The sequence below is a fragment of the Aphelocoma coerulescens genome, chromosome 7, assembly GCF_041296385.1.
Source record: "Aphelocoma coerulescens isolate FSJ_1873_10779 chromosome 7, UR_Acoe_1.0, whole genome shotgun sequence".
Lineage (NCBI taxonomy): Eukaryota > Metazoa > Chordata > Aves > Passeriformes > Corvidae > Aphelocoma > Aphelocoma coerulescens.
Genome location: NC_091021.1, coordinates 13,559,351 through 13,576,157, shown reverse-complemented (window position 1 = coordinate 13,576,157; position 16,807 = coordinate 13,559,351). Strand labels below are relative to the sequence as shown.

The following is a 16,807-nucleotide window of genomic DNA, read 5'->3' as shown; positions in this document are numbered from 1 at the left end:
GTATGAGGTTTCATTTACATTGTTATCTTGCAGGGAGAAGGAAGGTGTAATGACTGTCTCTTTGGTAATACTGATGTCTGGCTGTTAATCATGGGTGGGAACAAGGTCTGGGATCTCCATCAGGAGAGGGGACTGACTCACCATTGATCTATGTTCACTGCATCTTGTTGAAGTTTTTTGACCCATTTGATTTCTTAGGTTTTCTTTTGTGAAAACCCTCTGATTTTTCTGCCATTCAGGAGCAAAACATCTCTGTCTTTAAATATGGCAGATGGGGATTTCTTCAGATGTCCAACAACTCAATTGAAGGAGACCTCAGGAGACCTCTCCCCTTCCCTGTCCCCCTTCTCAGCCTGTCTTTTCATCTGCAATCTGGAGATGTAAGGGCTATAGTAATAGAGTGTCAGAGGAAGTAATTGATTCATCACACGCCGAGAGAGGAGTCTGTTGCCTTCAGTGTCAATGGAGCTGAACCACAGCCTGGAAGGGTGAGGGAGGCTTGTAAACACTCCATGGCTGAGCTGGCAGGACAAAGCAGACACACTGCCACGGCTGAACGGGAGGGTGACACAAAGGGTTGCTTGGAAGAAAATCTTTCTGAGCAAAGCAGTGGCAGGGTCCTTGCCTGTAGGAGAAACAGGGACAGTCCTTATCCCCCTGTTCCCAGAGCACAGATGTACCTTAAGGAGAAAGAGTACCTACCAGCCTCATGCAGGCAGCATCCCATTCCCTTGTCTCTGTCTCCCTCTTCTATCTTTATGTGGCTGCCTCTCTGACCTGCTGCCCTGGGCTGGGCTGGGCTGAGCTCACCTCAGCGGTACCAATCAGCCCCTGCCAGCAGCTAATTCTTCCCACACCCCTGGACAGTTACTGCTGTCTCACAGAACTGTGTGGGAGGTCACTGCTGCTGCCAGTGTGCAGCAAGGTGTGGCATGTGCATGGCACAGCACTCACCCTCGCTCAGGCATTAACTGTGCTCAGACTTGGCACTGTTTGGTTCAGATGGCTATTGAGCTGAACGTGCCCATATTTTGAGGAGAGAAGGGGGTAGGAGATGCTGTGCTATGCAGTATGCAAGGAGGCACCAGGCATGTTTGGTGCACTGTTTGCCCCAGAAACAGCTCTTACTACAAGCTGGCACAGCCAAATTGTGGGAATGCCCAAACAGTGGAGGCTGCAGGCCAGTCTTGGCAGAAAAGCTTTACTCACTTGTGCATCAGCTAAGGCAGGAGCTGGGCTGTGAACAGGCTGTGTCTGAGAAAATTCGGGGTCAGAAAGTCGTCCTATGGTGGGCCAGTCCCAGGGTGGCCATCCATCACTAATGAGGGCTGTAGACAGCCAGGAGGGTGAGGGTGGGCTGGTCAGGGCTCTGTTCTTACAACCTCCTTTATACAATTGGTGCTTAACGAGGTGTTTATTTCAGTTTTGTGCTGAAAAAAAGCCAGTGCAAATGAGTGATAGTGGAAAGCCCAGCTACCAAGCTCTGATCCCTGTCTGATCCCGGTTTTTACTCTTTCCTTTTGCTTTTCACTGCATGTTGTGTCTAAGGCCATGCCATGGCACCAGCAAGATGTGATGGAACATCACTTGCTCCTCTGGGAGTAGGGCTGGCACAGCAGGCTGTGTGTGTTCCCTGATCTTCATCAGCACCCCAGAACTTGGACAGCCTGGCCTAAGCTCGTCTCTATCTATTGCCTGGGCTGTCAGGCACTGGATCCCATCAGGAAAGCGAAATCTGTCCCCCCACTGCAAAGAGATCAAAGTGAACATTTCCCCTTGCCTTCTGCCTGCTCTGCTGCTTTTTGGCAGTAAATTTTCCTTTTGTGGTTTTTATCTTTTATTATATATTTTTTTCTTTCTGTTAGTGATCAAGTGCCTGTAAGTGGTGACAGTAAAATGACATAGAAACCAAAGTCTAATTTTTCCCACAGATGGGTTGTAGCAGAAGGAGAAAAGTGCAAATGCATTTTCTCAAGTGTCCTTCGTTTTAGGGTATGAAAGGGTTGTGAGTTGCTTCAGTTCCCTTAGAGCAGCAACAGAAGGCAGAATGCCATGGAAAGGGGGATTATTCTGAACATGCTTTATATATTTTATTCCTGATTTCACCATGATTCTCCCCCCACCAATGAACACCAAAGACATCTTGCAACAAAAGACCCCTGTAGCTAAAAATAGAAGAGTGAGGAATTTATAGCAATGGTTTTGGAGACAGAAATAAAATTAAACAGCCATGTGTAACTCCTGAACAACAGCCTGCAGAAAACCCCCGAAGTGCACATTAGCACATCTCTTTTTCTTATATAACGGACAGTTTTCCAGACATGCCCCAGATGAGAGCACTTCTCCACTCCAACACGCCTTTCCGCAGCGATCTGGCAACACAGCTTGAGGGAGGCAGCCTAGGGATGAACGGCAAAGCACGGGGGAGCCTTTGCTCTCCTGTCTCAGGGGAGGGCAGCAGCATGCTAGGAGCTGAAATTCCCTCCTGAATCACAACTTGCCTCAGGAGCACTTCGCAGTTATGTTTTATTCCTCCCTTTGCACGAAATATTTTGGCTACCTTCCCCCCCTCATAAGTTAGCAGTAACTGCTGAAAACCTCCTCCCATCAGCAGTGCTTGTAAGGGGGTGAAAACAACAACACAAGGAGTATAAACAGAGGCTCTTTATAGTTTCCATTTTTTGTCTTCAAGGCATTTTTGAAGAAGTTTTCCAATCTAATAGGGTTATTTTCTCTCCTTCTCTGTGTGTTTTTCTTTTCCTTTTTCCTTTTTTAAATTTTTTTCTCTTTCCCTTTTACTGGATAACTGGACTTTTTTCATTTCTCAGAAATTCTGGTCAGATTTTTTGAGGACATAAGAAAATAATCCAAAGCACAGTAGAATGATTACAAACCCTCACAATACTGTGATTACACAAGACATAATTGGACACAACAAATTCAAAACAAACTTCTGAGAAATCCTAAGCAGTTTTGCCTGTGCCATTGCCCCCCCACTCCCCCCACCCTAGCCTAGCTCTCCCCCTGCTGCCATTGAATTTTTGTCATTTTAGTCACTGAAATACAGTGAAATCCCCTCAGATTCAGAGCAATTATAGCCCATTTCTCTCTGTTGTTGCCAGAGTCAGTTATTTCCATAAGGGCAAAACAAGGGCAAGCTCTGTGAGCATCTTTTGCTTCAGCATATGCAAAAATGGCCCCAAAAGGTGCAGGCTGAGGTCAGATTCATCTCTCCAGTGTTCAGACACCCAAAGCCCAGGTCTAGTTAGTAAGAGTGATTTGAAGTACTTCTGTTGTCGGTGCAGACGAACAATTAATCCCATCCCAAGCTGGGTGTGAGAAGTCTGCTTCCTCTGAGAGTGGAGGACATTTAGTTAGCTGAAGGTAGGTGTGGTACAGGCTTTTTAGTTCTGTGCACAAAGCTATATCAGGGCTTGTGTCTATGAGGACTGATTCTCTTCTCACACCAGGATAAATTAGGAGTGATTACCCTTAAAATGATGAGTTACACATGTGTAAAACCAGTTCAAGTCAAAGGAGAATCCAATTCATCTGCTGTATTTATAATTAATTACTCTGATTAAGGGCTGGCAGCTAAGATCAAACTTCATTGCTCTTGTCTCATCAGCTAACAGTGGTGCTTGCCTCTGCTATCATGGCTGTAAAAAAAAATAATTTAAAAGTTCTCAGTAGCTTCTGGAACAATTTAACCTTTGAAGGGTATGTCCTGCAGTTGCTCAAGATTGTGTAAACATCATGGAAAAGTTTTTTTGTCTTTCGCAATGTAACCACCCATGAAATAAGGATTTGGTTGAAAGGTGGAGTACAAAAGAGCATGAAGATGGGTGGTGACACAGAAAAATCGACTAAGCCAGCTAGCATGTAATGGACATTAATTCTAGCCACCTCTTGATTGTGCAACAAGCACAGAGATGCTGGTTCACCATTTCTTAACTATCTCTATACTGCAACTGCTATTTAATTTCTAAGAAACTGCCTGTTCTTAGAAGATGTTCAAAAAACCTTATGCTTTTTATAACAATTTCTAAGAAATAAACCTCCCACCACCTTTTCAAAGGGGGAACAATTGCATTTACTAGCTGCCATTGTGGCTAAGCACAGGCCTTCCCCAGCTACCTGCAGAGTATTAACACCTGCCCAATTTCACTAGAATAGCAGTTTCTCTTCCTCCCCTCAGCAGATGGATTCAAGACACAGTGACATATGGTTCAAGCAGATCAGAGGTCTTGAAGGCTTAAGTCAGCCCTGGGCATTCCCAAATTTAGGGTTGTTGGCATGCAGTCTGTAGTACCTATTTGTCCCTCTGTCTATCTAGGCCAGATTTCTCCAATATAATATAATCTCTCCCGTCAAGACTGGCTTCTATTCTTGGCTGTGCTGCAAACTTCCTGTGTGACCTTGGGGCAGACACTGCTCCTCTCTGCCTTCCTACCTCCCAGGGTATCATGAGAATCTCATCATTACTGTTTGCCAGCTGCAGTCATGAGCCCCATGGAAATGCCTATAAATAATAGCTCCAAATTAGACATTGGGGGAGTTCAGGTTAGAGCCTTGCATCTCTCTCCAGTCCTGGCAAGCACTGGAAACTGGGCTTTGCTAAGTGCAAGTCCTCACCTACTTCAAATCATAGCTCTAGAGAGAGACTGAGAAAGCTGCCAGCGAGGTCAGAGCTTGGCCTGGGGAGCCAGTCCTCCTTAAGCTTTGGAGCAAGGCTTTGCACAAATTTATGTATTCAGAGGACTCATATGGCTGTGAAGGTATAAATAATTTGTGATTCATGTTTCTCCCCATCTTTAGATGATGTCCCTGTAATGCCCTTGAAGGGTGTTTCAGTGGGGAAGGACTCAGCATCTCTTGGGACCTGGGGATGATGGTCAACGGGGTTGTTGATTTTGTGTTCAACAGTATGGGTCACCAAACTGCTTTGAGTTGTGTCCCTCTGGAGAGGAGCACCCAGAGGAGTGTCGCAGGCTTTCTGGTGCTGCTCCCTAGGTGGGTTGTAGCATTCCCAGAGCTCAGCAGAGCCTGAGCGGGCACGTGGGAGGTCTGTCCTGGCCCCAGGGGATCACAGAGCACAGCTCAGTGGTCAGGGAGAAGATTAGCTATTTCCCAACAGAAAAGGACTGAAAAGCTGTAGGTCTTCTCATAATCACTACATCTGGGACTTGTTTGCCTTTGTTGCACTTCTCTTGGGGAGCCAGCAGCAAAGTGACTTAGGAAAAATAGAAAGGAAACACTGGGAAGCAGAGAGAGGTTGACTGGAGAAAAAAGCAAGCAAACAAGCATGAATAATACAGGCTGTAGAAGTGCTTTAGAATTAGTTTATAAAAGCTCTCTTAACATCAGCAAAGCACTTTCTACTAAAAATCTGTAATAAAAACACAGCAATATTTGTAAGCATTGTACATTTTCTGTTTAATTCTGTTAAACAGCTTCAAGAAGAGCATCTAAGCCTTGTATTTCCCTTCTTTCTCAGCCTCCATTGTCTGGGGAGTTAAAAGCACTTCAGCATTGCCTCCCTGCCTCAAAACTCCCTGGTGAAAAGCTGTCTGAGATGGTTTCAAACCAACTCACTGACCTTCCCACTCAAGCAGCAGCTGGGAATATCCTGCCATTGTGCCATTGGAGGAGCAGCCAACTGTGGTCACCTTCGCTGCAAAAGAAGAGTTGGTTAATCCATTGATTATACTTGTGGGTTACAGAGGTTTCACCCTACCTTACATATTTATGCTTGACTCTTTGGAGCAATGCCTAGGTGGGGAAAAGTGGCCATGAAATGTGCTTGGAGAGATGGCAGCCTTCCCAGTAGAGGTAATGCCAGAGAGGTCAACCCACAAGAATGTTGGTGCATGTTGACTGAAACAATGGATTTGGTTAAATGAGTGAAATGCAAATTGCTGGGCACTGTATGAGACAGTTTGAATGCCATTGCAGCATAAATGTATCCCACCCAGCTGTGCCCTAATCTGTAATTATCTGAAAATGAAATGCTTAGAGTAGAAAGCATGGTTAGGTTTTCTTCTTTCCAATTTTTCTTCTTCTTTTTCACAAGGGAAGAAGAAAGTCTGGAAACCAATGCTTAAGCTTAACAGAAGCAAAGATTTGGCCAAACTATACTGTAACATGTCCAGTGACCCAGAATGAGGAGAATGGGGTTTATCAATTTGTTTGTTTGAGGGCCAAGGCATGGACATGACTGAAGCACATGGTTCCAAAAGAATCTGTGGTGGGGATTAGCTGGCATTCTTGCTGAAGTTTGGAAGTTTAACAGTTTTGACTGGACATCCTTGGTGTTTCATTTTGAAAGCCTAAAGCTTATTTGCTGTGATGGAGAGGAAGTAGGTGCTCCTGCTCATCTGGGCAGGAGCTATCTCCCAAGTGTAACACTTCCCCAATTCACACTCTGTTTATATGACCCAAAGAAAAAGTTTTGCCTCATGCGGAGCAGAGGACTTGGGCCAAGATTTTTTAACTAGGGAAGAAAACTCTTACACATTTATATTAATTTTACATTTGGCAAAAAATTATTCCCTGACCTTCCCTAAGGGCTTTTTTTCAGTTGTTTTTAACATTTGATTTATTAAGGATTAGCTCCAGTATGAGAAAGCTAAGTTAGATGCTTGAATGAAGCCAAATAGGGTTTAATTCAAAGAGGCAAATATTTCCTGATGATTTACTTACTAGATTCATTCTTTTAATTTTCCATTTGCAGATTGCCCATGAGGCGATTGCAATATTCCCAAATTGTATGTGTTATTGGAAGCCTGTCACCCATTCAATAAGAAAGTATTTCTTAGTCCAGAACTTGCTTCTGAAATTGCAGGGCTCCTACAGAACTGGGTGGCTTGAAGAGCCATGTGGACAGCACTAGGATGTGTGGTGTGCTGGCTACAGCAGCAGCTGTGATCATTGCAGTCAGGTAGTTGAAGCCATGTACTGTGTTGGCGAGGTACAACCCCACGAGGACACAAACAGATGTGATTCCCTGGGATGCAGCTAACCTCTGCCTGTGCATGAAAATGGCAGCTTTTAAAATCCACCCCATTAACTGTGTTTTGCCAACGTTCCTGTTTTTGCCAAATTCATTTTTTGCCACATATTCACAATTTCACTAGTAGCCAGTAGTCCTGCGGCACAGATGTGCACTTCAGATGTGGAAGGGCTGCAAGCGCACTGAAAGCAAGTAGTTATTTAAAGAACAAAATGTCCCCGCTGTTTGCTCAGTACTACTTTAAACAAATAGACAAACAAGGAGGGAAAAATTCTGCTTAGAAGCACTAACACTGCCTTCTACATTCCTCTTCCCTAGAGAGATGGTGGGATCAAGCCACATATGATGGACATTAGTGGGGTCATTCAGGGTGCTGCTGACTGGTGTCAGGGTAATAAGGGGTCACGAGGTGATAGGTGGCTAGGCAGAGCTGAGGAGAGAGCAGAAGGAGCAGATCTTCATTTGCATTGCTGTGTGTCCACACACCAGCTAAGCCAAATGCTCTTCCTGTTTGAGTGCCACTTCTCAAGACCACTTGGATTTCACCTTGGCCAAGCCAATTGAGTCTGTAATGAAGTTAAAGGCTGGGTGATTGCAGCTAGTTGAGTGCTTGGTCCAGCGTAGACAGGATTTTATCTGCAGGCATTTTGCTTCTGGCTCTCAGCCTGATTTAGTCCCAGAAAGGAGTGAAACCAAAGCCATCTGGGCCATCTTTCTTTGTGGAGGAGCATACTAAGTCCCTGTAAGTTTGTTTTGAGGTTGTTGCTTGCCGATATGTGCTTTGCAGAACGGGAATGAGTCACATGAGGATCATTCTGTATCCAGCAAGCTACTTCTCCTTTTCAACTCTCCATTCCCAAACAGAAGATCTTGTGACAAAGAAGAAAGGCAGATTCTTGGCAGCCTGGAAATGCTTTTTTCCTCCTTGGCCCCGTGAGAAGAGCTGTAGCATGTTCAAACAGGTTGATACAAAGCAAATAAACAGTCCTAGAGAGATGGTCAGTTTCTGTAAATAGCAGCATGCTGGCCAGAGAGGAGATGGGCGGGAGAATGTGGGCGTTAGAAAGCAGCTGAAGAACAAGATGTACACATAAAAGCTGTTTGTTTCTTCTCAGCACACAGAGCCTGATACTACTACCTTGCCTAGTCATGGCCTAGAAAATACGAAGGGATCAAGCTTTGCAACAAGCTTTTGTCTCTGCATGAGGAGACAACTCTTCTAACCCTATGCATTCCTCCCCCAGACCAGTCAGATACCTGGCAGTGGGCAGGTGGAACATCTTCAAGTAGGGTTTAGCAAAGGCAGTTTGCAGTTACAGAGTTTACAAGATCAGAAATAGTCAGTGTGGGTACCCAGCTCTTACACAAAACTTCTCATCCACAGAAAATCTTCATTAGCACTTAACAGAAGAGGATTAATATTAATATCCAAGTGCTAAGTGAGTGTACTTGCCATGCTTGTTAAAGGACCAATGTGGTGTTAGTGCACAAAACAGCTACCTGCTCACATGGATTGAACATTGACAGTCTCACGCTTGGTACATGCTTGGCTGAATCCCACATTGATACTGGAATATAGCGAGCTCTGCCAAATAGCACAATGGCACTTCTGAGGAGAGGTCAGAGGAGGAGAGCAGCCCCAGGAGAGTTGTATCTGAGCTTCTCCCATGCCAAAGGAGTTTAGTGGAAATGGAGGTAAAGTGTGTCCTAAATTTTGCATGTTGGCTCGGAAAGTGAAGTGGATATATGTGCAATAAATTAACGATGTGAATGGCAACAGAGGAAAGGACCTAAACGTAGTCAGACAAAAGAGAAAAAATGGTTTGGGGTCTGTGGTGTGGTGTAAATAAGAGAGTCCCAGGTACCTGTCTGGAAGATGTTCTGTGAAATATGCAGATACCAAGAGTGGTTTTTGTTTGTTCCCGGCATCCTGAAGCATCTCCCTGACAGATGGTTTCCCTGCCATTTCACCTGCCCCTGCAGGTACGACTACATCGAGATCCGTGATGGGGACAGTGAAGCGGCAGACCTGCTGGGCAAGCACTGTGGGAACATTGCACCTCCTACCATCATCTCTTCTGGCCCCTCTCTCTATATCAAGTTCACCTCAGACTACGCACGGCAAGGTGCCGGCTTCTCTCTGCGCTACGAGATCTACAAGACAGGTGAGTGTCTGAGTCGGTGCCTGTCTCCCAGACTGTTTGCCACAATTATCTTCACCAGGAGATGCCTTTGACCACCTTTTCAATGTGATTTCTAGCATGTTTTCCAGAGATAAAGCACATTTTTCTTTTTTTAATTTAAGCAAGTCTGTGCATCGCATTTCCAAGAAGGTAGAGATGTTAATGGTGCATGACAGTGCATTTTTTGATCACAGTGTGGCAATTAAAGCAGGGTTGCTCCTTAAATGCTCTCTTGTATTCGAGGACTAGAAATACACATCTTTTCTCCCTGGCATGTGTGGAGCTTGTCAGGGCTAAAAGGGGATTGTCCCTCTGCTACAAGTGCATGGAGCTCCCCCTCCTGTGGAGCAGCGATTCAGGGTTGATCAGTGAGGCTGTTTTCTCTCCATGGGTGTGGGGTTTGTAACTGGGGGCTCTGGTTTTCAAGTGATTGCTGGCAGCAGTGCTGTCAAAGTCTGAGGCAGCACCTTTCCAGCTGATGTAAGAGGAACAGTTCATAATTCTGTTTAATACTGAGCTATTACTGAGGAAAGAAAAAGCTGCTCAAAGCCCTTGTAATAGTGTTTCTGTCTAAATATTTGCCAGAAATTTGTATCTGGGAAGAAAGAGACTTGGAAAAATAACCCCTGCTCTGTGTGCATGTGAGAGAGGCGTGCCTGCATGCTGAGGGAACAGGAGAGAGTTTTGCCACGGGCACGCAGGTGCCTGCCCTGTGCCCGCATTCCTTTGTTGATGTGTTGGAAGACAACACACGTGGCTTTCATGTCATTGCATCCAGCACCAAAAAAAAATGTCTGTGCCATGGGAAGAACCAAAAAGGAGCACAACAGGGTTACTTATCCAGCCTCTTTAAAGAAAACATGAGGAGCCCAGGCAGCAGTGCCCAGGGTCCCTGAGCCAGCTGTGCGTCAGGGAGAGGTGCACAGACAGCACACAGTCTGGTCACAGGTAGATGTGAATGTGGAGATTTTGCTGCAAAAGAATGAGACTCCCTAAATTCCTTGTGAATTGATGAGGACAGGGTATGTATGAAGGTTCAAATGGATGAGGAAAATGCTGTTGCCTGGACTGCATAACTGGGCATTTAGCTGTTGTGCAGCCAGCTCACCACCACTGTTAGTTGATGGTTAGGATGCAGATTAGTCCCGAAAGAGTTTAGTGATTCAGCCAGATATGGGGTTTGCTAAGGCCAGTTGCCATCACGGAGGATGGCAAAGAGTGTAAGTGGGAAGACCCACCTCAGCCCCCTTTGCCTGTCTTTCCCTGCACACACCTCCTGTGAGCCCAGCAGGCTGTGCTGGGTTGTGCCTGACCTCACACGGGGTCCACGCCCCGACTCAGGGCACAAGGCAGTGTGGGGTGGTCCAGCTGGCTGAGGTGGCCCGGCCATGCTGTGGGAAGGGATGGCAGGCAGGAACCCTGTCGGTCTGGGTGGGAGCCAGTAAAGGGACCAAATTCATGGGGAAAAGAAGTTATTGCTGGGAGGGAAGGAGAGGAATCAAGGGCCGATCTGGAAGAGAGCAGATGTTGAGTGGAGACTGGAGCTGAGTTCGTATCCTTCGATGTAAGTCCCTGCAGTACCGTCCTCAGGTCTGAAGTGGTGCTGGGGCTTCTTTTGTCAGCCCCACCCCTGCAGGCAGCCATCCTCTCCAGATACAGCCACACTTTCTTACAGCCACAGCCCATGAAATCAAGCCTGGCTAGGCAGGTTTTGGCACAGGAGTGTGGATGAGCCTGTGCTCCGGGAGCACTCCCAGCCCACATCTGCCCAGCCCCAGTCCCCGACAGGGCTCCAGAGAGGGTGGTGGGCAGTGCTGGCTGCGGGGCTACTGCAGTACAAGCAAACTCTGCCTTCTGTCGGCAGGCAGGCTGGCACGAGCAAAGTTTCCGTCTGAGCTGTCAGCATAACCAGCAAGGGTGTCACCAGCTTTAAAGGTCATCAGATTGTCATTGTCCAGATCAGTAAAGGCATCAGTGGCTGCGGATTCCTTCTGTCTTAAAGGCGACCTAAAAAACCAACTCTTTTCAATCGAGCATTTATTTCCCCACCTTGTGCTGAATTTCCCTTATCACAGTGTGAGAGAGGAGCAATCTGCATACAAACAACCACATACCAGTCTTTGAATCCCCTGATGGGTATCAGTCAGTGGTCTGTGGGCTGACAAAAGAGCCGCCTGCCCTGGGCTGGTCCAGCCTCCCTGCTGGTCCCTTTGTGAGTCAGTTTGGCAGGGCCGGCCTGAGCTCTCCAGCGCTGGGCATCAAAGTCTCTTCTCAGGCTGGCCTGTGCTGCTGAAGCCAGCATGACTCCTGTTGATTATCTGCAGCTTCCTTATAAAAAGCTGATCATTGTGTTTGCTGCTATTAGCCAAAATGTAGACAAAGATGCCAAATGTGATAAGAGCCCCACGTGAGGAAACTCTTGTCTAATGTAGCTACATAGTTTACATCTCTTTCCTGTCTCTAGAGGATGGTCCCTGACTCTGGGTTTAGTCCTTGATTTTCTCCCTAGCTCAGAGCTTGTCTTATTTTCACTATTTGTTCATCTTTCAAGGTGTTTAGAACGAAGTACACCCTTATTCCTGTTCATGGCATTATGCTGTGATTTGTGTTTGGCCTTTTTTTTTGCCTCTGCATTTTACCCCACAGGTTCACACCAGAAAAGCTGGCTGCTTCATTAGGTAGTCAATTAAGAGCCTCTCCTGAGTAGCTCTCCAGCCAGGCACTGCATAATGCAGTGCAAGATCCTGCTATTACTGCGGGCTGCTGGTCTGACTCTGGTAGGTTAATGCTGAATTGAATAACAAGTCTCCCATTAGTCCTGGGAAGGCTCCTACTGCCTGGAAGAGCTGAAGCAAAAGGGTTTGTAGAGGAGAAGGAGAGTGTCCCAGTAAAAGTGAAGCAGAAACCTTTGCAAATGCTAGTGCTGCGTTGCAGCAGTAGCCAGCAGCCTCTCACATTCCCTTTCCCCTCTGATAGCTCCAGGCTGCAGATTTCTGTTGCCTATTGTCCTGGCAAGGGTTTCAAAGTCACCGTGGTATGAATATGACATAAATTCCCCTTTCCCCAGCCACCCCGAGGCACCTTGGCTGTATGAGAGGGGGCACCGAGCTGGCCTGGCTGCAGCTGAGGCCAGTGCTGAGGTCAGCAATAAATAAGAGGCAACATTGTCTGTCCTCCTCACCACGCAAAGGTCTTCCTTAAGGGTAGAAATAACTTGCATTTCTGGTGTGGATGGCTCATTCTGTGAAAAAGAGGGCTCTGTTCCAGCTCTCAGCAGAGACACCCCTGCCACGGGCCCTGTTACCCTCACTCTTGTTGTGGCCACGTTGTGGGGACATTTGCTGGAGCTGGCCCCTGTCCCTTGTGGATCCTGATCCCTGTGTGGATCTCGGAGGGGCTGCAGGCTAACTGTGCACTTCCCAAGGGTTTGCAGCAAACAGTGGAGACACTGGCACCCTCCCACAGGCCCTTTCACTGTGTAAATATTTGTGCTTCCAGATTTTCTCAAGAGGAAACTGAGGCACAGATGTCTGTGCTGGAAGGGTGGAGTTTGCAGGAGACTGGCCCATGGCAACAGCCTTTCCAAAAAGAATACATCCCATTACTCTTCTCTGCCCTATCCCAGGCAGCTCCTTCCATGGACAGGGGCTCCTCCATCAGACCTGGGGCCGCTGTGGTGCCTTGCCTGCCTGGCTGCAGGTAGCAGCTGTGACATGAGTACTGTGGATGGCAGCTCCCTGCGTGCTGGCTGGCCTCTCTGCAGGCTCTGGAGCAGCACGCAGGTCTGCCAGGTCAGTGTTTGGGGGACGGGTTAGAGTGGAAAGGGCCAGCTGGGGAAGGCAGGCCAGCTTGGTGTGACCTCCTTGTCTACCATCACTGGTGTGAGGGACATGGCAGGGTGCTGGCCTGCCAAATCACATCCATGGTTTTGGATAGGATTGCTCTTCTAGTCCTGGTTTTGAGGTAATTGTCGGAAGGATCAGCAGTAGTGTACAGATTATGTTTGCAAAGCTATCTAAGGGATTTAGAACCATGTTGTCCACTACAGTGACTTCATGGACCTTGTCTCTCCACCTGTGGAAAGCTTTGAAAATCACCTTCTCACTCCCTGCAGTAATTCCCACAGCTCTTGAGCTGCTGGACATTTCCAGAAGTGAATACACAACCCTGCTAAGCTCAGAATGGGGTTCCCACAGTGTCAAGTTGTTGGCATTAAGCTTCATTGTTGCTAAGGTTCTGGGTTTTTCCTGCTGCTACAGGCTCCGAGGACTGCTCCAGAAACTTCACCACCTCCAATGGCACTATTGAGTCTCCGGGTTTCCCTGACAAGTATCCACACAACCTGGATTGCATCTTCACGATCATAGCCAAGCCAAAGACAGAAATCCTCCTCCACTTTCTGCTTTTTGACCTTGAGCACGACCCACTGCAGGCGGGGGAAGGAGACTGCAAGTATGACTGGCTAGACATCTGGGATGGCATCCCTCAGGGTAAGCCACGAGGTGCTGCACTGGTTTTCTTGGCCCTTCCTGGTGTCTCACAAAGCTCCAAAACTGTGCAATCTGTGTCCAAACATCAGGAGTTCCTAACCTCAAAGGTGGCTGCAGCCTGCAACCTGCCATCAGGGCACTCCATGGCCAGCCAGGGGACAGCGTGCTTGCAGAAGGCTGCATTCATTAAACCACAAACTACTGCTCTGTTGTAACCACTGGTCTGAAAAGCCCCATGGGACACTCCAAACACCAGCAGTTCTCCCTCAGGGAAGGGCAGTGGGTTCATGAAATGATGGGAGGGCCTCCTTACCTTATAGCAAAACTGAGAAACAGAGTGGTTTGGAGCACTTCCCAACAATTGCAGAGCAATGCCTGCTGCAGTGGGTATTTCTGCACTGCATGGCACCAGGCCAATGGATATAAAAAATAGCCCATCCCCAAAGCCTATCTTTTTTATCCTGATCAGCAATGTGTTGGTGACCCAGGAGGCTGGTGGAAAAGCAGGCATTACCTTTGCTGCTCTTTCTTTTGCAGTTGGCCCCTTGATAGGCAGGTATTGTGGCACTAAGATGCCATCGGACATCCGCTCAACCACTGGCGTCCTCTCTCTCACCTTCCACACGGACCTGGCAGTGGCTAAGGACGGTTTCTCTGCTCAGTACTACTTGATCCACCAGGAAGTCCCAGAAAGTAAGTTGGAAATGTGTGTGTATGACTTAGTTGTGTCCCCTGTGTTTCCCATCTTTTCATTTGGCATATGCAGGAGTGAAGTGTGTCCAGGGGCTGGTTCTCCACCAGCAGTGCAGACAGCAGTTCCACTTAGGTGTGTTCTCTGTTTCTGATAGAAGTGAGATTTCAGTAAGAATTTCACTTTCTGACCTTTTGTTGACTTTTCACTTGCTTGTGAAGTCTTCTCAAAACCTTTTGGGTTAGAATCCTTCATGCATGTGCTCAGCCCAAAGGATTTAGGGGAAGACTTCAGCCCAGCATATGCAGCAGATTCATTAAAGCATCAGGGAAAATATGTGCTCTCTCTTTCTCTAGTTTTTCAGAAATTCAGAGTCCCAAACCACAAATTGTAATTTCTTGGCTGTCTAATTAAAGATTGCTTAAAGCTCTAAGAATTTCAAGCCAAATTTTGATTATAACCTTTAATAAGGGAGGCGAATTGATGTGGAGTGAGGAGTAAGTTGTGTGTTTTGAGAATAAAGAACATTTTGATTCATTTTGGTAACACTTGCAGGCAAGGAAAGGTTTCATTTGTTTTCCCATGGTATTTTTGCATCAGAGCTACTGTTCTTGACCTCTGTTCCCAGTGAACCTCTGATACAACAGAAGCAGCCTTCAGGACACCCCTCAGTCCCAGAGAAAGAGAGGGAGTCCCTGACCTGCCACTGCAAGCCTGTGACAGAGAGCAGGGTAGAGTAGGGGTTGTGCAGCACCAGGGCAGCAGGGTCACAACCTCTTACTCTGTGATTGAGTAAGGGATGCTCTGCTGAGGCTGTGAGAGTTACAGACAAGCATGAGCTCTTCACCATTACCTATTGCCACACTCAGCTGATCTGTTCTTTAATCCCTTTTCTATTCTGTCCTTTAAAAGGAGTTGGAAATAAGATGTTGAACACAAAGCTTGAGAAATCAAGCACAAGAGCCTTTGTTAAAGGGCCAGGCCTGTTTTCATTTATGGTGGTGTAAATTGAAACTTTAATAATAGCACTGACATCCTAACCTGGCCCATCATTTCCACCCAAGGTTGACTTGGCCACATTAAAAACACAGGCAGTTTGGTAGAGCCCCATTGGTTTGCAGTAGCAGCACGCTTGGACTCATGCAGTATTTTCTATCACTGTCTTCTTTGCTATTGTTTTTACGGGACAGCTGCCGTAAAATAGATGAGATGTGCCATAAAACTGAGCTAAATGTGACTTTTAAAGCCTTAGAAGTGAGGAAATGCAAATGAAAGCATAGAAGAGTCTTTCATAATCTTGTCTGGTTAATCCCTATGGGCCTGATACCACATACAGTGCATGCACATATACACAGACACATACACACATGCAACCCTGCTCTCACATGCACACAAAACCTTTAGAGCTGCCCATTCCAATCCTTGACATTCCTGCTGGCAGCACAACAGTAAGCACCCTCCTAATGTGTCTGTCTGTACTCCTTGCCTCGTCCGTCAGTGCTTAGATTTCACCTACAGCCTTCAGGAAGATGGGAACTTTGTGACACGGGTACTTGGAACATCTTGTTGGAGGTGGAGGGAGGGAAGGCACAGAATTGTGTCAAAACTGAGCAAAGGTGAAGAAGATAGAGAAAGGGAGAAAGATCCAGCCTGTATTAGTGTTCAGAGGGCCTTGTAAACACAAAGCTGCCCTATCTGTAATTTTTCAGTGCCATCTGTGAACACACACAACCTGCAAGATGGTGCAGATCTGTTCATCTTTCCAGACAGGCAGCTTTGCTCAGGGTTAGATGGAGAGGTTAGTTCAGGGCTGCCTTTCACTTGGGGGTGAAGTACTGAGACAGTAAACCAATCTCTGTGTATGTGTGTGTCTGCTCTAGACTTTCAGTGCAATGTGCCTCTGGGGATGGAGTCTGGCAGGATCTCCAACATGCAGATCAGTGCCTCCTCCACCTATTCAGATGGGCGATGGACCCCTCAGCAGAGCCGGCTCAACAGTGATGACAACGGCTGGACCCCCAATGTAGACAGCAACAAAGAGTACCTCCAGGTACCTTTCCAGCCCACTCGCCTCTTCCCCTACCAAATGGAGTGTCATGCTGTTAAACTGACCCCTGACCATAAGGCTTGTTGAATTTTTTATTGCCTCTGTGGCTCATGGGGAGCAAGCAGCAGGGGAGCTGCAATGCCTCAGTGAAACATGGCCGGCTGGCTCTCCTGTTAGCTTGCCTGCACAAGGACTGACTCCATCCGCTGTCTCTCTCCCACCCCCTCCTTTCTACCCAAAACCTTGATGGACTTTCCAGCGGTCTGACAGAGACTGAGAGACCTCTGCCACTTACAAGGGCCACTGACTCTGCCACTGGCCTGAGGACCAAAGTCTCCAGGGGGTGCATAGAAAAACAACTAGAATAATATTTATCTCATCAGT

The 16,807-nt window shown here is 47.0% G+C and overlaps 1 protein-coding gene across 6 annotated transcripts in view; it reads left to right on the top strand.

The window, feature by feature from the left end:
• The window catches only part of NRP2 (neuropilin 2), an 89,658-nt gene that overhangs the window by 19,777 nt on the left and 53,074 nt on the right, over window positions 1-16,807 (top strand). For all 6 annotated transcript variants that reach the window (XM_069022263.1, XM_069022262.1, XM_069022261.1 and 3 more), the window contains exons 3-6: window positions 8,996-9,177; window positions 13,455-13,685; window positions 14,223-14,378; window positions 16,257-16,426. In XM_069022263.1, coding sequence (XP_068878364.1) covers window positions 8,996-9,177; window positions 13,455-13,685; window positions 14,223-14,378; window positions 16,257-16,426 — 739 coding nt within the window. The remainder of the gene's footprint in view (window positions 1-8,995; window positions 9,178-13,454; window positions 13,686-14,222; window positions 14,379-16,256; window positions 16,427-16,807) is intronic.